Consider the following 25237-nt stretch of genomic DNA (forward strand, 5'->3'; position numbering starts at 1 on the left):
GTCTGGATGTGGTCCTGGGCAACTGCTCTAGGAGGCTCTGCTTTAGCAGGGGGTTTGGACAAGATGACCTCCAGAGGTCTCTGCCAACCTCAATCAATCTGTGACTCTGTGGGTCCACTTCAGATTGCATTAGAGAAAAAAACCATACTCTAAGGACAGTGAGGTAGGAGAGAAAATCTTTCACTTTTGATGTTCTCAATTAGTACATAACTTGCATGACTTAGTAGTGATACAATAATTCTTGCCCAACGGGATATTCAGGTGAGCATTTCCACACCTTATGGCTAAATCTTGCAAATGCTATCATTGAACTTACAGTGAAATTTTGCCGGTTCAAATTAAGGGTCATAAGTTAATAACATGGTGCCTTCTAATGGTGATTCCTGCAAGTCATTATTGTTAACACTTTTGAGATTTAAAGGATTTACACAGGCAAACTGCAGCTGCTGCCTACTACACTTGTTAAATGCTATATGTAGTGTAAACTTAATACACTATGTCAAAAATATAACCCAAAAGTCAATGAAAAATCTCCTGCAATGTGCAGAGACAAACACAAACAAACAAAAGCAAACACTTAATTTCTGAAATATCAATACAAAAGTTGCATTTCAGTTTTAATTATTCTATGAAACCTGTTTAAGTGAGTAATAAGGGCGGTATAATAAATTCTTTCTAGCTTGGTAAATCATACCATAATTTGTGCACATACTAAATGCTGACCAAATTCATTAAAAGCAATAATCACAAATCGCTTGGGGTTTCTATTCACTATTAACAGGCTTTAAATAAATGCCTATGAGATTTAGGAACAAAAAGGTTTTTTTGAAACTTCCCTCCAAGGTTTTAATAAACTTAATGAGAAGGGGAAACTCAAAAAACCTCTAGAAACTTGAGTATTTTTCACTTGTAAATGCTGGAACACTGAAAACATACAGAGTTCTGCTACTGCAAATGCTTTTTAGTCATAACTAACTAGTCCTCTTTATTTCCAATGAACATAATATTCACACTACATTTATTATTTACCTCTGCAGCCCACATCCCTCATCACAGACATTCAGCCTTCAGATTCACAATTTTCTGCTGTGTTGATGCCAATTCTGCCTTTAACCTGTTGGCAGCTCTATATCCCCTCTCACACAGGAGGTCAGGATGAAATGAGAGCTGTAACCCAACATCACTCCATAAAACAACCTAACTCCTTCACTAGACCACACAGAGCTTTTCCTTAGGGACTAAAACCCACTGATCTATGCAAATGTTCAGTGTAGCCCATCTAAATTAATGAGAGAATGGCTATTTCTCTCATTCTACACTCTGCTACAGAACATAATGAATTAAAACATACATATATTGGAGTTGAAAAAGAAAACAGTCTTTTAGAATTACAGAATTTATTATTTTAAAATCTATGTTGATTAAGTTAGGTATGTGAAAACAACCAGGGAGAAAGAAGCATTTATGTCAACTGGTTCTCTTGTCCTCGTGTTTTTAAGTGAACACATTGTTATAACACAGCTTTTTCATTTTTATGAGAATCGACTCCCAGCAACCTTCCCCTTCCCTCAGAAGACACTAATAGAAAATTTAGGCTATAAGAAAAGGACTTCTATTTCAAAGAGACGGTTGGTGAGCAGTAAAGCAGAAATGCAGGCCTTGATTCATTGATGTATTCACGTTTCCAACAAATACCTACTTGATAAGGCCATTTCCTCACAGTCGGACACAGTACAGAAAATTTCCCCTATGAGTCACCGATTTATATTAGTATTAATTATTTTACCTGTAAAAACCATGCAATGTCTGGATTTCTTCTTCTAATTTTTTGCACTGTTGAAGAGCAGCCTCTTTTTCTTGTCGCAAGGCTATCACTTCTGCCTGTGAAATGAGAAACAAATGATAAACAATTTATTCAGAATATCCATATTGCTTTGAAAACATAACAATCCTTTGTGCATTCATTTCAGCCATGCTTTATTATAGTTACATATATAAAGTTACACTGTTTTGTAACACTGCCTATTTAATTCTTATGAAAAATCTTTTCCTGTTCTAGCATTGCAATTGTTTCTAGTTTTTCCTCCCAGCAGAATGGTGTTTTAAATGGCTTCCCTCATGTATATGGTAAACTTTTTGAATGGCTGAGGTCAGATCTCTTCAGTTCAGCCAAGTATTTATCAGCAAACATATTTCATATTGCTATAATGTTCCTGTAGTGCAAAACTGTTGACCAATGTATAGAGAGTGAAGCAAGGCACTCAGCCACAAACTACCAATGCACGACTCTTGGTCTGCACGTGGCTCTCTGCCTCTTAAGTGCAGCTTCTATGGCAGAAGCCACTGGCTGATGTTGCTGGCAGGAGAGCTGCCGGATAACCCGCACCCTGAGAAGTGGCAGATGACAAGCTGGCAAGGGCTGCTGAGACCGGCATGACTGGCTCACTCTGGGATCTGGGTGCAGTCTCACCCAGGATCTGGTTTATAGTGGAGTGAGGGAATCCCTGAGCAATCGCTGTCATCTCCCACCTGTGAACCCTCCCGGATGTTCCTCCTCACGTTGTTTATTCACACCACACTGGAAAGGCTTGTGACTCACAGCCATTATGGAAATTGCAGCATATGGCTTGTAAGTCAGGAAGGTAGTCAGCCCCAACACAGCCTTATGGTTAAAGAGGAGGTAGGAGAAATAAGTACTCGTACATGTACATTTAATATAGGCCTATAGCTTAATCACCATTAATTTTAAAATCTCTAGTTTCAATAGCACTGCAGGACTCCCTTGAGGGCCCAGGTACCATATAAATTACCTTAAAATCAGCAGATGATTAATTGTTGTAACAACAAATAAGACCAGGCTTGCACAGCAATTCTTTGACACATGAGCCTGAGCATTGGGCTGCTTTCCAATGTTTTTAATTCATGGTGTAAGTTATTAATTGTACAAATTGCAGAGCCCCAAACCAAGAGGCACATGTGTGAGAAACACTGGCTGCGGATTCTGCCAACTCTTGAATACAGCGTTGCAGAAAAGTTTCTTGGTAAATTAAAGATCTGTTACGAGCTATGAACACATGAAGGGAAATGCACAGAGTTCAGCCTCTAGCTCTGCCAAACACACTGTATAATCATGAACAACTGTGTCTGTATGTCTCAAAATCTCTCTCCTAAAACAGGGCTCCCACTTGCTTCTGTTTCCTGTTTGTCTATTAAGACTGTAAGTTTTCAAGGCAGGTGTTTTACTGTTTACTGTCAACTCCCAGTCATCTATGGGCAATTTATTCTGCTTGTTGATTAATCATGTCCTGGATACATGGCTGACTCGTGGCAAATTTTATTAAACACCACATTGCACAAATGCAGCTACACAACCAGTCTGTGCACTGTGCTGCTCAGTGAGTCATGTTGCACCCAGGGTTTTGCAGTGCCTGGGTACAGGACTCACTGCTGTAATTGCTCCTGTGACAGACATTCATAAAAATCTAACAGGAACTTTCCTGGAGAATAAAACCAAACTTTCTTACTACATGGAGAGTTCCTTCAACCTTAAAAGCAGAAAGTGTTAATGTTTAACCACTGAGTGACAATGGTTTCGAGCTTCTGATACTGAAAACAATGTACTGGTTGCTGGCAAGCCCTAACTCCTGTCAGCAAGAGGTTAAAATCCTCTACAGGTGAGCCTCTTGCCTGGTGCTACTTGCTGCCTTGCAAGCAGAACTCACAGAACACAAGGATGTTAGCCAAACCGAGCTATTTTCTGTAATTATACTGTTCTGTAGGTGAAACAACATTCTTAAAAATTGGAAAACATGCTTGAATCAAAGTAGGTGGTTTGTTCTAGAGGCCAATAATTAACTCCTTGCCAATTTTCAGTGTACTGTGAAGTGTGATTGAAATGGTAGACTGGAAGGAAATGTTTGCAGCTGACACACCTACTCACGGAGAGATTAACGGCTAGCCTCTTTGGAGAACTATCATAAAAAATACACCTAATGTTCGACTTGCTTTTCAGGACAAAAGTCAGAAGGCACTAGAGTCTGAAGACTCTTATTTATGCCAGTTTTTCAGCAGAGAAAACGGCATTGATTTGACTGGGTTTGCACCAGTAAAAATAACAGCAGAATCAGGTGTTTTGGATTAAAAATATGAAAGAGCTACAAAAACTGAAGGGAAGAAAAGTAGATATTTGCTAACCTCCTCAGTAGCATTTAGCAGAGTTAATACTAGGGAGCTGAATGAGACCAACAAAAAGTCAAGCACAAGAGTTTTAGTGCACAGCATGCGGCCATGCAACAAAACGACCCATCATTCACAGGCCTGAAGAGTGGTAAACACAAATAAATGACTCAAATATCCTCCCAAAAGAGAAATGTATTTCTTTGCTAGAAGAACAAAGCAAAACAGTGCCCATCACAAAGTTAAATTGCTAACTAAAATAATGGTGCCTGCACTACTATAAAATGTTTGGAAGACTTGTATAATGTATATTGAAATCCATCCATAGCTCACATGGCAAAAATCCTGCATGAGCTCATCTCTAGTAATAACAATTGTTGCTTGGGAACTTTTTAACAAAAATATTATTCCTTTGGAAAATGTCAAGCTGTGGAAATCAGAACTCTTCACAGAAATGGATCAGTTTTGACTAAATTTTTTTGGAAGGCAGGGTAAAGAATAAAAAGAATTACACTCAGGTTCCCCTGGTGGAGGTTTTCCCTAAAAAGATCAATTCAGAGGTGAGTTTGGTCACCACTTTGGTATAGGGGTCACCCTCAGTGAAGTTCCTGTTTAACTCTGAAAGGGTATTCTGATTACTGGGATATGGTCTCTTTCTCACAATTTTGTTTTACCCACAATTTCCTACAGTTTTATATTTTGTTTAATGTGAATAGATTCTTCCCCCTTCTCTGTCCCCCACCCCACTTACAGGCAAAAAAGAATTCTTTTTTCTATGCTTCTTCCATTTTGCATTTTAGCAAACAGTTATTTGTTATTTGATTTAAAATTTCCAGTTAAATCTAAAAGCTAACTGCTACCTATCAAACTTTAAATAGTCAGATCTTGAATAAGAAAATCTCATTACTGACCCTTTTGCTGTTGCTTTTGTTTCAAAATATTTAAATGAATAATGATGTGTGTTTTCTTAACCCAAAGGCTGGAAAAATACAAGATTTAAGCAAAGGAAAACAGAGGGTAAAACTAGTTTTTATCTTTTCCTAATTCCTCTAGGGCAAACATGAGCACCCTCAATCTAAATTGAAAGAGGTAAGAACACACAGCATCCTATGCTGTCAGGTTCCCTGTGGGTGAGAGATGGCTTTTATAATGCTTTTCAACATCCAATAGATGGAAAAAAACATTCAATGAACTTAAGTAATAAAGTTTCATAGCTTTATTTTTTTACTGATTTTATTTCTTATGCATTTATAGAGAGCATATCTATTTCCACCAATATATATTTATAGAGAGCATACATTTTTCCTTTTTTACATAGGCGAAACAACCTTTTCTGTTACCCCTCAGTAAGCAGGCCCTCTGTTCTCCTAAGCAATTCAAACCCATCCCCCATCAGTACTCTGCTAGTAGTAGGTCCTAACTCCAGTGGAAACATCTTACCTGATACAGTCTTGCATCCCATTTGCTGACTGTCACCCTCTGGTATCTGTCTGTTCTCCTGTCCACTGGTATTAGTGGAAATCCTTATTAATCCTGAAACAATGATACCTTATACCTGATAGCACTGAATTCCACCCCACTGCTTTTATTTTTCCAGTACTTAAGGCTATTCTAATCTTCCTTCAAGACAGCTTGAACTTACTTTGTATTAATAATATCTCCACTTTGTATTAATAACATCTCCCAGCTCTGTGTCATCAACCAATATTGTTGGTACGCTGTTGCTCTTCATGCCGAAGGTTCTCAATGAGAGCATTAAAGAAAACTGTTTCAGCACCAATTGGTGAGAAATTTGAGAGAAATTCCACTATCGAAATCCTTGGACCTTAACATTTCTCCTTTCAAAGCTGTTTGCTGTTGCCTTCCTGCTAACTAGTTCCTTATTGCCTTTGACTAATCCCTCATCTCCTTCATGAGTACATGACATTTTGCAGACAGACACGAGCTCAATGTGCCCATCCTTCCAAACAAGAGATGCTAGGTGAACCTAGTTAACAGCAAGTGGCATTTCCCACATTAAGCTTGTGCCTGCTTGTAAAATAACAATATCCACATTCTCCACTGTAATTAATAATTTTCCATACAGGACCACATATAAGTTTATGTGTTAGCTCATATTTAACAGGTTTCATTGTCTAAATAACCAGTTATCATACCAAAAAAAGAATTCTTTCATGATCTTACTTGGGTGAAAGTTGTACTTCAATCCGCTGTTGATGGATCCATGCTTTAAAAATATTTTCCTTCCAAATTTACTCTGAAGCCTCACAATAAAGACTAACTGGTCTACAATTATCAGAATTACGTTTTTTGCCCTTCTAAATATAGATGCTTCCTCTGCTAATTCCCTGTCATACTGCACTGTACACAGCCTCATAGGATTTATTAAAGAACTTTACTGTCATTACTGCAATTTCAGGTACCAGCTCTTTCAGAACTGGGGATGGAAACTATCCATTCTCCAATTCTGAGCACAACAATCTATTGAACAGCTATGATGTACTCCCTTTCCATACATTCACTTTTCTTAACCCTGTCCTCATATTTGACATCACCATTGCCCAATGCTGAGAGAAAAAAAAAAATAAAAATCACACACTTTTAGACCTAATCCGGATTATCCTTGATCTCCATGCCATTCTCAGAGTGGTGGCACATTTCCTCTTTCCTTGTTCTCATTTCAGTTGTTACGTTATTGTTTGTTTTAATTTCCTTTCCAAGGTCCCATTTAGCTTAACCTCTGGCAATTTTCATTTGTCTCTATACCCTGTGTTTTCTAAGACATAACTTTCTTGCTTAATAAGTAGAAGATTTACTCTTACTTTATTCTTACTGAGACTATAATTAACCCAATTAGAACTGACACCCCTCCCCCTCCAAAAAAAATCTGGAAAAATGTTTTAAAACCATTGAAGAAATATTTTTATCTTACACTATTTTCAATGCTTTTACATTTTACGTATCATGTCAATAACAGAAGTATGTACCGCATGATAGAGCAGGTCATGTTGTGATACATTATGACATCCAACTTCTAACCATTCTGTTATTTTTACATTAGCAGCTGCTACTTAGTGCAGATTACAACAGCTCATCTTATTTTCTGTATCAAAGTGTCAACATATCAAACAGTTCCACCAACAACAGAAGCAGGTGACGCTTTGATCTAGAAAAGAATATAAGCACTTGTCTTATTAATTAGGGGATCCGAGGTTTTCAGGGTCAAGAAAAAGACTTCAGCTAACACGAGGGGACTGAAAATGCCTAGCATTCTAATAACACGCTAAGTGATCTCCTTGTTTTTTAAATCACAGTGCTAACGTGTCAAACTGTTTTATTACAATACAAACAGGGGACACGTTGACCTAGAAAATTAGCTAAAACATTTCAACTTGCATTTAAGTATCAGCTGCCCTTGATGATTCTAAAAATGAAAAGTGAAAATTAGAACTGTACTATAGTAGACTTCATAAATTATTGACACATCATGAAATACATAATTCACAATAACAAATTGAAATTTAAAATGTAAAATTAAAACTTCATGTTGAATTTTTGAAGTTTGAAACATAGTTTCATATAGTCATCAAATAACACTTCTGGGAAATAAACTTGAGTTGGAAAAGTTTTGAATACTAAACGAAATCATTAGAAATCATGCAAAGTTGTTTCTCAACATATCATTTTCTAATGGAAATAGTTTTTACTAAACCTATCTTAACTTAGAGTAAATCAAGCAACTGTATTACTGATCCCTAATGGATCTGTGCTGTTGTGGAGGATCAGTACAGCTAGAAAGACTACCCTGAAGAACCAGCTGTGGGTTTTTTGGGTGTGTGAATTTCAGGGCAACAGTGGTCGTGGTGGGAACTCTTAACAGTCTTGAAGCTACAGCTTCCCCAAACACAGCATCACAACCACACCCGGGTTGACATTCCCTCTGGGCACAAAGGAATGGTATCTCAACAGCAAACATGACCTTTATGAGTTTGCATCAGGATCAAACAATTAACCATAATAAGATTTTACTCTACAATCTAATACTATTGTTGGTCAGAATAAATATCAGTTAATGAAACTTTTTTTTTTTTTAATAAAAAGCATTGTTTCACTGGAACAATAAGAATAATAATGTCCTATGAAGATGCATTGGTTTAGATGGAAATATTTCTGAGAAATGTCAGGCAGAATTTCTGACAGAAAAGAGAAATCCTCCCCAGCCATGTGATTAGGTTGTTCATTTTGGATGCAGAAACCTAATGTTGAGGCCCAGTCTCTTGCGCTAACTCATTCTGGATATGGCAGACTCCCACCAGCAAGAATACTTCCCTGCTCTAAAGTCATGTGAATTACCCATGTTTCTGGTGACTTCCATTGGTCTATGTCCTCTCTCCGTGACTGGCACAAATAATTTTTTATTAAATTGCTAAGTATGTGAAAAGCAGATCCAGACAGAAGATGCATTGTGGGAAAGGAGAGTAACTCCACAGCACAGACATCAAAACGCTTGAGGGTGCCCAACTTGGATGAGGGAGCTGAAATGAGGGTTTTCACATATATGATGTGAATGCATCAACACTGGCTTTTTAGCATGTATAGCTGCAACATTTTCAGTTACTTTACAAAGAATGTCTTAACATTTTCTCTTACTGGAATTAAAAGTGGTAATGCTGTAACCTCCCTTTTATTCCAAAATGGGATTGTCATTTTCAAAAAGTGTGCTGCAAGTCTACCTAATGCCACCTTCCCCAACCCAGTCTTTATACTATCCCTGATTTAATATTTTTAGTGAGCTTTTCAGAAGACTTGTAAAAGATATCACTACGTGAGGTCCAGACTCTTGTTTTCATCACAACAACAAATTCCCGGTAACAATACGTGATCACACCATATGAATATTGCTTGTAAGGTCATTCATTTCTGAGAGGTCCTGTTGTGACTGGGATGACAGCAACAGGCCACAACAAATATTATGCAGATTGTGCAACCAGGAAAAAATAAATAAAACACCAAACAGATTCTTACTGCTCTGTCAAAGAAAATGAAAGCATCCATTACCATTTTTGCCCAGACTAGGTACATATCTGGTTCATTTTATTACAATAAGAGCAAACTTAGTACCTGCTAATTATTCTAAAGCAATATCAGTTGAACCACTATGCCTGAGATGTGAATGCCTCATTCTGGCACTGCATGGTCACACTGGGAAGTGCGCTGTACCAGCAGTATTTGATGATCAGTTTACTCTTTCACCTAATGACATGCCCAAACGAGCACATATTCTAGGCAGATTCACTCCATTATTACATTATGCAAGTATCTATATGAAATGCTCATGATATTTTTCAGTGAGAATTAAAAATTTGCTCATCTAACCTTAGATAAGATGACACAAAGTTTCTTCATCATCTGCAGTATTGTTTTGTAATATCCTATACTTCTTGCAAGTGATATATGGTATATTGAAATTGTAGGGAAAAATAGCTATTCAAAGGACAACCCAAGGCATGTGAAGAGTGTGTGAGAATAATACATGGAACCATTTTACTGTAAAGAATGATTCATGGAATGAGGTAGACTAATTTGGAATTCTGCCCCTGTAATTGACTTCCCAGGGTCAAGATTTCATTTATGGTTTCCATTTATTTGAGTACATAGCCAAAAACCCCAGAGATACCATCTTACATACCTACCTACTATGTGCATATGGATAACTACCTAAGATACTGCAAAGCTTATTTCAGGTAAGATATAGCCTTAGTGACAACAAAAGGAGTCCTGAAAACTTTCATGGATGACAACTCCAAAATACACATTCATAGCTGGATTCAGCTTTGCACATAAACAACGTCACATGCAGACATGCTGACCTTTTAGCAGGAGGGATTTTATTAAGAAGACAAGCTGGAGGTGCTTTAAAAGAGCAAGTAGTTAAGTCTCCATATATAGACAGGTAGATACCAGTCTCACTACTAAACCATGATGCACACTGTGAAAACAAAATCAAAAGAAAACAATCAAGAACACTTTGTTTTAATAAAGAAGCAAAAAGCCATTCACAACAGTTATTTTTGATTAGTAGCCATGGCTTTAGAATCTATATGAAAACAAAAGTAAGTTAATTCCTTTATTTCTCAGATTCTCAGGTTAAAGACTGCTTACAGCTGTGGGCATGTGGAAAGGGCACATTTCTCCATGTTCTCTAATTCAGATTTGTCCTTGGTGACATCACACACTGTTTCTGATTTAAAAATCACTTGGAAAAAAATGAAATTTGAAATAAATAATGGAAAGACATCAGCACTACAGAGAAACTTGTCTTATTTGAAGGGAAAATAAAGCATGTTGTTTTGGGCATGGTGTATACTGTTTATCTGAAGAAGCCTTCTTATGTCCTCCTTCAGGGCTGCATAGGTAACTGGACAAGAAAACACACACATCCCTTCTAAAGCAGACCAGGTTAACAGGTTATCAAATATAAACTTAAAACAAAGAAGAAAAAAACCTCTCTGATCTACTTTAATAACAGGCATGCTTCCCTCAACTCTGAGAGACCTGACTTGCTTAACATGCACCATGAAGACTATTACACTTTATAATAAATTTTACTGGCAATCTCCTTAGGGAAATTCAAGAAGGAAACGACTGTGTAGACTGAGCTGGAGAAGCCTTCCAGGTGGTATCTGAGACCTATTGGCAGATTACTCTGGGAAAGCTTCAAATGTCAGCACCCACAATTTGCTGTTGTCCACGCAAATGACTTTGGCCACTTATGATACCAAGTCAGTATCTGTCACAAACAGCAAGTCATTAACACAGGATCCAAAAGGTAGTGTTGTAATGTTGTCTCAGAAGCTTTGCAGTAACAAAGACCCTATTCAATAAAAACAACGTTCCCCTCAGCCCCAAAAGTATCCTATCCAGTTTGGGGCGGAACTGAACTGGCAGAAGAACAGAAGAAAGTTCGTGTTACAGCCAGACATGTTTTATCTGTGCTGCAGCCAGAAATTATGTGTGCTCTCAGGGCGCTCAATCTGGTACACTTTCAGGCTCTGCTAACAGACCCCAAACTGACCACAGCAGTCACCTCTCTATTGCTAATAAGAACTAGCCAGAAACCATGCTCCAGCCTGGCACGACCAGCCTTCTGTCACCATGTCAAAGGCTCTCTTCCACTCACTCCTAAAATGAAGGGCTGCTAACATCAGATTGTCAAAGGGAAATAGGCCCTGGTACACAATATCGTTCAAAGGCATTGTGTGGGAGAGCAGGTTAAAACTGTGCCAGGGAGCTTTCTAACAAAAAGCATAGATGATTGCATGTCACTGTGCAAGCGCATGCCCTGATCCTACTTTAGTTACTAGATTACAGATAATTGTTCTTGTCAAATAATAAAGGTTTAATAAACTTGTCCAAGATTGATAAACCTGACTTATGTATGAGTTTGACTGACAATTGGCTTCTCTCGCTCCCAGTAGGTTGGTGAGGCTCTCTTGACTGCTCAACAGATGTCACCCACAGTTCCACTCCAAGGATGCAGGAGTAGTTCTTGCTCAGATAAATCTTTCTAACCTTATTTCACTATTCAATCTCTATTGTAGACTCCCCTTTATAGTAAAGTCCTTGGCTTTGACCTTTGACCAGCTGTTGATCATGCCCTTCCATTGCCATTTGGACTTGGTTACCCTTTGGCTCCTCTGTTACGAGACAATCACTTATTACAGTTACTCACCCCTGATTTCTGCATAACACAAATCCAAATGAGACACTTTGCAACATTTCACAAGTCTCTTTTCTGTAACAAAATACATACATTGAAATCATTCGTGCTTCATAAAAGCAGCAGAAAAAAGCATGCAAGACAGTAACTTGAGCAAAAAGGAGTTAAAAATTTACGCTCCAAAGCTTATAACTGATGCTAAGCGATAATATACTCCAAATTACAAGCTTTCATGAAAAGAGACAGAATGACTGTTGCCTCTTGACAGACAGTACTTCTGCAGAAGGCAGCAGTGTCTAACCCCACTATGAGAATTAAACTACAAATCTTTCATAAAAGCCATGAGTCTGCACAGGATTATAAAAATGAATTGTCCCAATGGCTTCAGTGGGACTGCTTCAGTTCATAACTCCATAAAGAAAACGCAGGGAAGAGCTTGAGTTAATATTTAGTACTTCACCTTGTGGTCTTCACATTATGGAAAATGAATTACTAGCAGGCGTATACACTCAAATTTATCTGATATTTTTGTACACACAGAAACTCAGAATCAAAGTGCCGAGTTCAACAGCAACTGTTACGCTTCAGAAAAGACTAAATCATTATTGAATAAATGTATCTGTTAGCAGGAAGATTAGGAATAAAATGAATCCATGAGCATATGTCCCACACTGACATGTCCAGACCTTAACTACCAAGACAAACTCAAACCAAGTTTGAATCTGGCAAGCCTGCTAGCACTTCTCTTTTGATACTTGAAGTTCTCAACAGACAATGTAGCAAGACAATTGGGGCTCTTTCTGCAGCTGGATTAATATTGTGCCTAGCAGTTTTGGGAAAAAGGCAAAGCTGCATGCCTACTCCTGAGGCTGGCTGCAGGCTTCACTACCTTGAGCCACTTGTGCAACTGGGGTGACTGAATTTGAGTCACTGTGAACAAGCTACCATCATGTCTCCTGGGATGAGAGGATCCTCAGCAGTTAATTTAAAAGTTTCACTCTCAATCTGTGCAATTCTAGATGTGTAAAAGGGATCCATCATACAGAGTCTGAATAGCTGGTGCTGATTTTGACCAGAACAACTCTCTGCATCTTGCTTTCTCCACAATCTTACTGCAATGTTTTCCACCCAAGTAGAACTCAGACTAAGGATTTAAAATTAGAGTAAGAGAAGCAAATAGAGGTGTTCATGAAAACATACATTTAAGTCTTTACAGGAAAAACCTGTCTGATGGAAAAAGTACAGAAGACAATTCAATAGACAGCACCTTCCTATTGAATCAGCAGGGGATGGACACCTCCATGGATTGTTATGGACGCTATGCGGTTGATATAGGTGAGTTACCCTCACTCAGGACTCAAAAGTATGTTCTGATACTAAAGATTTCTGTTCCTTTCTGCTATTTTAGCCAATGCTTTTGTTTTTATTTATTCAAAGCACCTCTTACACTTTTTCACTGCACCTATTATACTTTTCTTCACTTGAACACCTGTTGAACTAAACTTATCTTGCCAGAATATTTTTAATTATGCAATCTGTATTTTGTCAATGACAAGCACTTGGGCAGAATTTCTTATACCTTTCAACATACCCAGCAGACAATTAAGAATCTGGCATACAGAAATATTTGCCAACTGAAAGGTGAGAGAAGTTTAATTAAGTGATCTTGACTAACTTTTAGCACAGAATCACCATTTTTTCATCATCAGTTTACCACTTCAAAATATCACTTTAAATACTATTTCTTAGAAATTTTTATTGACTCAGTCATTCACAGAATCTGCAATACATGCCTGATCTGCATAATACTTTAAGCAATAGATCTATTGATACTTGAACACTTTCTTTTCATGGGTAGCATAATGAATGCCCAATTTGTCTCCAGCTTTCAAGAAAATTTGGGTTTGCAGGGAAAAGCCTGACTCATTGAAGCCAGCAGAAATTCACTATTGACTTCAACAGGATTAGTGTTTCCCTGTATTTGTATACATGCATTCTCTCTATTTATTGATGAGTATTCCAATTATACCTGTGCTGTACACAACGATAACACACAGAATAAGTCTAATTAAGAAAAATGTCTTTGACTTCGCGTTTGCTGACTGATATTATAAATGTAGATATTTAGACAAGCATTGTGCAGAACCCTCTCAGACTCTGTAATGATAAAATGGTGAGATATTTGTGCAGTTCAAGGCGCCACCTGGCATTCACTTCTAAACTGACCATCGTATGCAGGGAGGAAACTGTTGCTGTCTGCAACAAACTTTACAAAGGATCTGAACAGCAGTAATGAAACTATTCAAATAACAACCACTTTCAGAATGATGACACCTTTTTTGGGGTAAGGAGCGCAGAGCTATTAAACTTATACACAAATGGGCAAACCTATTACTTTCTTTTGGAGGCTGCTGGATAGGCAGGCCTATTGCATAGATATACTGCTGCAGATTGTAACTGTTGTATGAAACTCCACAAAATGCTTTTGATCCATTTTATCTTGCAACTTAGCAAAGAAATGTTGCAATAAGAAACACCAACAAAGATCTGAAAAACTTAAGCTCTGGATTACCATATTGTGTTCTCCTGCCATTCAATGTGTCAGACAAAGGCAGTGGTGTTCAAAGTAGAAAAAGAAAAAGAAAAAAGAAACCGGTCACAGAAAGTGCAGAGTACAGAGTAAATAATATTCCTCCACATCCCTACTCTTTCATAGATTTGTTGTTAAAAGAGTTGCAGCAATTAGGCTTTTGTTAATTACCAGCTGTTGAAACAGATGTGTTGACTGTCCTTATTAGCCAACAGCTGGGACAGGAGAACAATTGATGCTCTCTAAAACCAACAGCCAGCTGCTTTGCAGTAATTATCTCCTATCGATAATACAGGTGATAAAGGCAGCAAAAAGGTTATGAGCTTCAATAACTGTTATTGAATATCACTAGAATTTACGGTTAATTTCAGAAAATGAGGAGAACAGGAAGTTGCTAGGTCTGCTTCTTATCTGCATCGTCTCAAGGTCAACCAACAGGCAAATTATAGGGGAGCTATAACCAAGAAAAAATCCACACTTTTTTTTTTTTCTTTTAACCCTCTTACTATATTTCAAATGTCTTAAGGAATGTTTTCTCTTTCAGGTGACTATGACTAGATCTCATTCATCATTGACTCAGTTTCCCAGTTTCCCCATATGCCTCTCCTTGCATTCAATTTTACCATAAATGACACTTTGGAATGTGCAGATGGTTATTCCTATCTGTTGGGAAATTTTGTTATACCATATATAATAAGGTATGATAAACAAATGATTAACGAGGCAGGGCATCCCTCTAGAGAGCTGGGTTCTAATCTCAGGCATGCCACCAATTCTAAAGGAAATTCACTTCACTTCTTGGAATTTGGTTTCCCTAGCACTAAAATGGGAGAACTATATTTATCTTGATCAATCACTTTGTGATCGATGACTTTAACATACTGTTTAAATGCAAAGTAATGCTTGCATAATACATTACTGTAAGAGGAAAAAAATGCATGTTTTTCTGGTATTAATATACCTCCAAGGTTACAAAATGAATAATTCTTTTAGAAGCATGGAGCCAGACTTCCACAAATGGGAGCCACAAGCGTAACTGATAATATCTAAATGGAATATAACAACATAGGTAGTTGGATAGTTCGTATTTACTTTTGCTCCTGCTCTGATTTATATTTTCTCATCTCCATACCCTATTAAAGTGCATTAAAAGAAAAGCAAAGCAGAGATTTTAAACCATTTCTATTAGCTGCTCAGTTCATCTCAAGCCAACAAAAGACATGTCTACAAGAATCTACAACCGTGTCTATTCACTAATTAGTCTGCACTTAAAGACACTGCCTTACTGAAAACAAGGATTAAGGCTGGTTGAATACTTTCCTTTTCATAGACCTCCCTTATGTCTCTGTTGGGTCATCATAAGCAGCTTGTTCTTTGAGCTTTAAGTAGGGAAGCTTGACAATCAGTTCTGGGCTCATCAGTAGGCACTGGGGCCATTAACAGGAGCTACCAACATTTGAAGGGACATGTAAAAAAATCAACTAGCCAAAAAGTTTCAACAACAGGGATGGGCAAAAAAGGTACCATACTCCCACGGCAGCTATGATTTAAGGAAGATACACTGCAGGATAAGGTTTTTTTTTTTATTTTGAAATAAAGCAAAACAATGTACTTCTCTGTTCCCACTTCAGATTATAAAGAAAACCCACGTCATTATAGCAAAAAAAATGACATGGATCCTTGTATACACATCCTCAGACCCATTAACAGGAATCCACAGCATGCTATAAAAGAAATGGAGAACTTGAGCCTAGTTGTCAGTCTACTTTTGGAAGAATGCTAAAAAACATGTGGGAAAAGGGAAGGAGAAGGAATAGTTTTGAGCAACAGCTTCTAATTAGGTTTTTATTCTTTTCTTATTTCTCCAGCTGCTTCTCTCTACCCTTGCAGTGTTTTCAGTCCATTACACTGGGTTTTCCCCTGGAAGGCAAAACTTGGCTCTTTGCCTTATATTTGTCATCCATGAACGAGTTGCAGGGCAGGGGGAGTGGGGTGGTGTGGTGTGTGGAGTTGAGGAGAGGGGGAAAATGGTTTAGTTTTGGTCTCACTCTGGTCTATCAACAGAAAGTTAACATTTAGACTGTGCAAATGAGGAACTAATTTGAGCAATGGACAGTACAAGGCTCCTCTGCCTTAGGAAGAGATCTGAAGACAGGTTTGCATTTAATGTGGAAAGATATGAACTAAATTCAGGATAGAAATCAGGAAATTCTTCAGAGCTGGTGTTCTGCATGGGTTTCCATGGCAGAAATTACCACAAAGCAAGCAGGAACTTGAAGCCTTGAAGAAGAAAATGACAGTGAACGTCGCTTCACCTCAGCCAAGACATACTCTAGGAAACTTTCAAACTGCATGTAAACTGCCTAAAGCCTGCAGCTGGGGTGATAGGTTCAAGTCTGTGAATTGGTCTCAACTGGAAGTGTATCTCTGCAGAATTAACCACCAGCCCCAACTCTTAAGAGCAGAAAAGTACCCTAGGGCGTGTACTGTGTGGGCACTGGCATGCTGTCAGAGAGCTGAAAGCACCTGGACTTTGGTCTCATGTCTTGCAACAGTCACAGTCCAGTAACACACAGCTTCACGAGACTCATCATCTAATTACAGCAACACTTCCCAGCCAAAAAACAGACCTAAGAACACCTGAATTAACACATGAATCAGACACTTTCTGTCCGCTGAGCCCCTCGTGAACCTCTACTGACCAGGGCCACAGCAAATGTCCCAGTGAATTTGATCCAATCCATTTCACTGTCTTGGTATCTAACAAAACCTATTGTACGTAACCTGAAACTAACACACAGTGTATTTCCCTTTGTATTTTTTTTTTTCCAAATAAAACATCTAGTGACAGCACAGCCCAGTTCCCCGAGACTGTAAAGTTGAAGAGTGCTGCCCGAAACAAAACTTTTCTGATATCTCATAAAACCAAGCGCTCAAGAAAATTCACCTGGCAACAGCAGCATTGAAACAAAGTTACTGCAGCGGCCAGTAACGTCATGGTGTTAATAATTGACATGGAAAGAATGAAAAGGTGAGCAAGGGATAAAGAGGACAAAGGAAAGATTTCAGTATAAACTTCTGCTGGTAAGTAATCAATCAAAATTAAGATTGAAAGAGTCAGTATGTATGTTATATTGAAAACTGAAGCGAGTTTGATATCTTGGACTGCTGAATGGGGCTTGTAAAACTCCATTTTCTGCAGCCTGATTTGCAAAATTTGACAAACAAATCCCCCATTGATTTGAATCTACTTTCATTCAATTCCCCCAAGAAACTAAAACAAACGCAGGAACAGTGGCTTCTCATGTTTGCTGTATGCAGGAAAAACGCTGTGCGATTCCTGGTTCTGCAGGTTAAGGCAGGAATTAGCAACACAGTTGTAAAGAATGAGTTTCTTGATTTACATAATCTAACAAAAGACCACTCCCCTTGGAGGGAGGAACTACATCCTAGAGACACTGTTTTGAAAAAGCTGTTTCAGATGACTAAATTATCAACAGCCTTGGGTGAAATGGACTGCTATATTAATATCCACCACTACTGCTGCTAGAGGTCAAAGCAGCAGGATAAACTTTTGAGAATACAAGTTAAAGTTAAATATTAAGAAATCAAGATTTGTTTTGTCAAGTCACATTCTTTCTGTATTCCATAATATGACTGACTTTTGATTTTTGCATTAAAAACTATAAATTATCACTGTTTCATTTATACCAGTATTGCTTTGCCCTTTGCACAGAATCCTGGCAGCTGCTAAAATTTAACTGTTTTCTATAAAAGATATTCCCTAAATTTATTTCAAGCATCAGAATGAATAAAGTGAACAACTCATACACTAAAATCAAATACACCAAAAGACTGTACTCACAAAATTATGGAATTTGCAAGTTCAGCCCCAAAAGGTAATGTTTTTCAGTGACGTTGGTAGCCAGTGTCTATTCATGATTTGTGAAGATACACTGAAGTCGCACCATTTCTCAAAGATGGAAATCCAGCTATGCTGCACCTCGTGAGAGGAAAGAAAGTACTAATTCATAGCAGCTCTTAGGGATACACTAACAGCAGCTGAATAGGGATGCCATCAACAGGCCATGTTTTTTCAAAATATCAAATAAAATCTTCTAGCAAAGAGCTAGTGATAGCTTATGAAATTTAAATAATTAAAAATGAACTATAACTGTCAAAATCATGTCATAGGAATATTTACAGTTCACTGGACTTAACTACACAGGGCCCAATGCTGATCCCACTGAAGCCAATAAAAGTCATGATAAGTTCAGTAGGGGAGAGGGGTTTCTTTCTGGTCTAGTCACTAACAAGTTGTCACTGTTGGCAGGAATTAATGAACTTATTTCCTACAAAGATTAATTAATTTTTCAGGCTTCAAGAAAATTATACTTCTACAGTCACAGAAGCATTGTTTAATACTCAGACTGTCTGCTGAGGCTTCATGGTGTGACATAAATTTAAAATACAACATATTATAAAACTTAGATTTCTTTTTAATTTACTGCACGGTGGTATTCTGAAAAATTCTGAGAACTGTATCCAGCATCTAGGTGATATTTAACTTTTCACAAAAAAGTCTTACTTTTTACATCAACCAGACTGCAATTGAATTGCCAGTTTCTCTGAAAATAAGCCCTTTTATAGAAAACAAAATGTCTATCTCTCCTAGATAAATTGCTAGCTCAGAGTCCATAATCAGCAATGGTTTTTCAACTCCAGGTAACCACTCCTTTGACTGAGCTACTAGCTAATCCCTTTGCTTGTCCTACTCTTTTCAAAAAAATCTTTATTTTACAGATACATTATTTTTAAGGATTTTTTTGTAATCCTCCTTATATTATCTTGAGAACTATGGTCAGGAGTAATTGCTTCCTGGTAGCTACAAGTATCATCACTGTTATTGTAATTTAGCATTTAGGCTGAAATAGTTGTTGCTACAAACACTGAAACTAACTGCTGGTATCTACAATAAACTTCACAGCTCAGTAAAAAAACCACAGTAAGTACACATCAAGTGACAAATTCAAAGTATATTTGACAGCAAAAGTACCTTGCTATTTCATTATTACTGCAATTACTAATTTATTATTTTAAAAAATATAACTTTCAAAAAGTTTGTAAAAAATACAGTAATTTAGACAAACCACTCATAATCTTTCCTACAGCATAATTGTAACATACACATTTTGCAGTTACTATTCCACAGAAAGAAAATAAGCAACAGTACTAAGGAATAAAGATTAAATCAAGAATATTGACTAGAAAAATCTCCTATGCCAACACACATTTTAAGAATTTAATTTTATGAAAAACGTTTTGTTAAGAAGGTAAGCAATGGCATTATACTTAATATTTTTACATACATGAAAGGGAAGGGCAATGCTAGGGAATCTGTCTCAAGGTCAGCTTAATCTCCTACACATGTATCTTAAAGAAGTAGATATCATTAACAACTGATTAAGAAAAAAAAAAATACCGCTGGATTTCCAGGGAACACATCTTTACCCTGTTTCATTATAAACAATGAAGGACAAAAGTCAGACAGCCTCTCACTGTTCAATGTGTTATCAAGCTTTTGACAGAAGCCCATTAAACACACCATGTCTTGAGACGCCTTGGCTCATTTGAAGTGGAAGGAGCTGCTCTTTACCAACCAGTCACCTCTGTACCATTGCTATACGTGTAACACATTTTTACTGAGATGATCTAGGGGACAGGACTACTAGTAAGCTCTCATCAGTGACTAACAAAGCAAATTAAGACTTGGTCTGAATTCGATAACTCAATTCAGAATTGCAACGTTAACACACCTGAGGCTTGATTTAAGATTTATTTGGAAGTACTGTAGTAGAGAAGAAACAGTATTAAGTACAGCTATATGTTAACTCTCTATATGTATAGGGACACACACACCTAAACCCATCTGTGAGTATACCTTCCACACAGACCTATGTGTATGGCAAATACTATACACAGAGAAATTATGCCATTTATCTCCCTAACCTTCAGCCATCTAAAGTTTAAGTGAACCAGGCACTGCCAAAGAATATTTCGCCTATCTTCTGCATTTATATTTAGGGAAGAGGAACTGCCTTGCGGTGATATGTCACCCTCTTTGTACTGACTATAAATGGAGCCCCGACAAGTGGCAGCTAAAGCTGGGTGAGTGAACCCCATCCTTGACAGGACATTAATAAGGTCATGAATCCAAGTACAGAGATAATAGGAAATGCCAGAGGTAAGGTTACCAGTACACATGCATCGTGATGCTACTTTTAACTGCATGATCATTTTTTTTCCAGACTTCTTTCTAATTGTTGCACAGGGCAGACCTAGACCTGGGCATGAATCATCCCTGCTCAATGAAAAGAGGCTGTTACCTTTTTATTCCTGTTTCTTTTGTTGTGGCCATTGGAATGGGACTGCAGTAAGAGAGCAAATACGCTTCATATCTAATCGACCTGAATGCTGCTCAGCAGTGGTGGAATCTATCTGTCCTTTGGTCAAGGTACCTTACCATGAACTAAGTGAAAGTTTTCAGATGGATTCATAGATGGATAAATCCCTCATGTCTAATCTGCAGAAGCACCTTGTACTCACAGCTGCAACTGAAGTCAATGGGAGACAGAACATAAATACTGTATAATGCCTCCATGTTAGACCTCAGATGAAATTACTGAAGGCTTCAACTGCACTGAAAACAATTAAGAGGAAAATTAAAAAGTAAGTGGCTATCAACAAGTGGTTATCACAAGTGAGAAAGTTTATTTCCAGCATTTTCTCTTCACCCATGAGTGAAAAGAAGCAGATTTCGATCCGTGAAACAGCACATCAGTGAAAGAAGGGACTGCATGAACAGGACGGCCTACACCACACAAGTAGGAGGCTAATCTTCTCAGTTGGAAACTAGCTGGAGCAGCCAGGATATTAAATCAGCAACACAAGGGGAGGTTATTTGGAAGGCAAATGAGGTACATGCTCAAATTCAGCACCTAATGAGCAAGTTGAACCAATGTGGCAAAGAATATAATGAAAAGAATCTCTTCAATTGTTTATGTATTGATCCTAGGAATCTGTGTAAGCAGCAAGAGGAAACTGTCATTGATAGGAATACATTTTATATAACCAGCATTACTAAACCCTGGTGGACAACTGGCATGTTAAAATCTCTGATTAACAGGAAGGATAAGAGAGGCAGTAAGGGAACAGGATACCTTAACACCACCCCCCCTGCCCCCCCACTCCATGCCATTATTCCTTTCAGTGATCAGTAACACAGGACGACAGCTCTTGAATACATGGAGGTCGATATGCTAACTAAGATAACTTAAGAAAGACTTGCTGGTGAGCAAATTAACTAGGGCATAGGACAAGTTTTTCTTCAGCACATATCTATATTCTTTGGAAACAAAAATAATGATGCTATAGGGGACTTCAGTTTAGGACCCGTATTCTGGGAGTCTTGTGTGGGCAATTATAAACTAGTATTACACACTTTCAAAACCATATGTTATTTATGAGCATGAGGTAGACAATCTCATTATAACACAAGAGACATTAATCACTGTACTGGAGATTGATAAATACTTAGAGATAAGTGAAAATAAACTGACTGAATTTTCCATATGGAAAAAAAAAATCAGAATCTTTACATACACAGAAACACTCGAAGAAGTATACAAAATACTTCAAAACTGAGAGAAAAAAGGACAGAAGAATATGATAGAAAACTGGAGAGTCCTTTAAGGGTGGCTATAAAAAAAAATCTGACCTCACAACCAAGCAAAAGTAGAACTCCTTTTTCACGTAGAAAGTAAATACAGCAAAATGTATGATAAAAAGTCACAAAACTACAGAGGAAAAAAGTACAAATACATCCTAAAAGGCAGACGTTCTGAAGCAATGCTAATTGATAAGAGTAGCTAAAAGTACGAAGGAAAAAGGTGTCATTGGCAGGACTACGGATAATAAGGATTTCCTATTATGAGAGGAACAGTGAATGTGTAAGCCCATTCCAAGTTTGGAATGTCTATACCATAAACTGTAATGCAAAAAAAAAATGCAAAAAACCTCCAGATGTGTTCAGTATGTAAGTAGGTCTGGTTTTGGAAAAAACAGGATGATATAATTACAGTTTATGTAGAATTAATAAGCACTTTTCAGTTTATTAGAAATCAAGGAGGGATAAGTTTTACATTTACAGATTCAGACAATTTTCACTTTAGGTGTTGCAGGGTTGTTAGAGAAGATTCCTGTTAATCAATCTTAATATACTAGGACATTCCTAAAGACTGGAAGAGCACTAATAATGTGCCAATATTAAATAAAAGACTAGTGGGATTAAAACTGGGCCAAATAAGTGAAAACACTGGATTCAATTAATACAGACTTTAATGAAAGAACATAATTACTCCCGGTCAACGTGTTTTTGTGTAAAATAGGTCTTGGCAAACAAATCTGATTTCCTTCTTTGACGAGATTAGAAGTGGATGCTGTGCAGACATTTGTTAGGCTTTGACCTGTCAGATATTACAGACTGATCAAAAAAAAAAAAAAAAGAATCATTACACACCATCAAGAAAAAACTTTGTAAGTGGGTTCAGGATGGGCTGACAGTTAAAAAAAAAAAAAAAACAAACCCCCATGTTTCAACAGGCAATTGACACAGAGTAACACTAGAATACTAGTAAGGTTGCACAGGTATCAGTACTAGGCACACTCTACTCAACGTATCCTTCAATTACTCAGAACCAGGTAGACACTGCTACTAATGTTCATGAACAACAAAGTAAGTAAATAATGATGATGAAACAATGTTTTGGGCCACTTGGTAGCTAGGTGTATTCAAATCAAGATTATTTTAATAAAATCAAGTGCAAAACTCTCCGTCTAAGAACAGTGGACACAGGCTACACTTACAGAAAGGGTAACTATATTCTGAAAAACACTGATTCTAAAAAAGATCTGGGACTTCGATACAAGGTGACAGTATAACGCTGTGGAAAAACTAGAAAAATGCTACCATTTGGTGTATACACAGTAAAATAGTAAGTATCTCCATGATTTTACTTTACATATGACACTGAGAAACAAAGATATAAAAATACGTATGCATCTGTGTCCACATTCTAAAACAAAAGGATGCTAAAAACCCAGAGAAGATGCAGGAAAGAGCCATAGAAATAATGCAAGCACTAGAGAAAAAGGCATGTGGCGGAAGAGCTTATTCTGTTCAGATTATGAAAAACCCTGAGGATATGCTTACTTGGTAAAGATCTACAGAGATACATGCTCTAATTCTTTACAATGTAAATCAAGTACGAGTTTTGTGTTGCTACTGATTCTCACTGTCCCTCAATAAATGGACAGAAAACACAGGATATGAAAGAATTTTTAATATAGTTGAGTAAGGGTAACTTCAATCACTGGAACAAACTATCAAAGGGAAACGCTGGTCTCCCCACCTCTTGGAATTTTTACATTAGACCTAGATACTTTTCTGGAAACCGGGTTTAAACAAACAAATTTCTGGGCTCAATACAGAGACAACTAGTGAAATCAATGATCTGTGATATTCAGAAGACCAATTAAACTACATAAAAATATCTTCTGGGCTTGGACTTAAATGCTAGGAATTTATGAATGATAAATATTCTAAAAGGTAAAGTCCTGTATGTCTCAAATAGGCATGCAAAATTTGTGGGTACTTTTGACCTTAATTTCTTCATGCCTTGGTTTCCCCATGAAGCATGAAGAAAACACTCCTGCAAGAATACATTAAATCATTGCTTATTAAACCTTTGGTTCTTACAACACTGAACACTACAGAAAATCCCAAGATGGTTACTCAAAATTCTGTTTTCAGGGAAAGGTTTGAACAGTATCCAGTAAACAAGGGATTGGCGCACATAATGAACCAAGAAGATAAAAAAATATATTGATTGGCTGTTCTCTGGATACTGTGTGGAGCAGGAATGCTGTGAAATAAAGCACACATGATTCCGTAATGAAAAACGTTAACATACTGTTTCAGGGGAAAGGGGAGTAAATGAAGATGCTCGCTTCAGAAATGCCAGAACTGAGGTTAACTCTTGCTTAACTGGCTACTTCAGTGTAGCTCTTTGCATGTATAGCAAATAACACTGTACAACTGTGCACATACACAATACTCATAATTATTGTCTAAATAACCTATCTTCCTGAAAGGACAAATGTTCTGATGAATAACTGCTGAAAGCAAACCCATTTGCTTGCCCTATCATGCACTCCTTAAATCCCCTGCAATTTGTCAACTTTGAATGCAATACTTCTCCAGGGGCTACCAATGAGCTTTTCACATCTTGCTCATGTCATCCATTTTCCGCTTGATTAGTGGGGACCTGAAGTAATCTTTCTGCTTCACAGAACAACTAAAGCCAACATACACGAAAATACCAGTATCTTAGGTACAGCTCTTAGCATGGGACAAAGATCTTTGGGGATGTTCAGGCTCTTGTTGGCCCAATGAAGTGGCTGAGACAGATGAGGAAGAAACAAACATCCAGCCTGAAAAAAAGAAGGATAAGTTAGGAAAACAATGAAGGAAGACAAAAGAAAACATTTTTGAGAACAAGGAATAGAAGAAAGCTGCATCATGTTGAAGGTATGGTGTAAGATGTGAGAAGAGAGAAGTAATAACTTGTATGGAAACATGGAAGAGAATAACACAAAGCTCAATATACTTTTCAGAGGTATGTCAAAAGATG

The 25237-nt window shown here is 37.5% G+C and overlaps 1 protein-coding gene across 1 annotated transcript in view; it reads right to left on the reverse strand.

Moving 5' to 3' along the window:
• The window catches only part of MIPOL1 (mirror-image polydactyly 1), a 152740-nt gene that overhangs the window by 43919 nt on the left and 83584 nt on the right, over nucleotides 1–25237 (reverse strand). The window contains exon 9 of the mRNA XM_009959026.2: nucleotides 1787–1881. Coding sequence (XP_009957328.2) covers nucleotides 1787–1881 — 95 coding nt within the window. The remainder of the gene's footprint in view (nucleotides 1–1786; nucleotides 1882–25237) is intronic.

This window comes from Leptosomus discolor, chromosome 3 (genome assembly GCF_034619465.1).
Source record: "Leptosomus discolor isolate bLepDis1 chromosome 3, bLepDis1.hap2, whole genome shotgun sequence".
Classification (NCBI taxonomy): domain Eukaryota; kingdom Metazoa; phylum Chordata; class Aves; order Leptosomiformes; family Leptosomidae; genus Leptosomus; species Leptosomus discolor.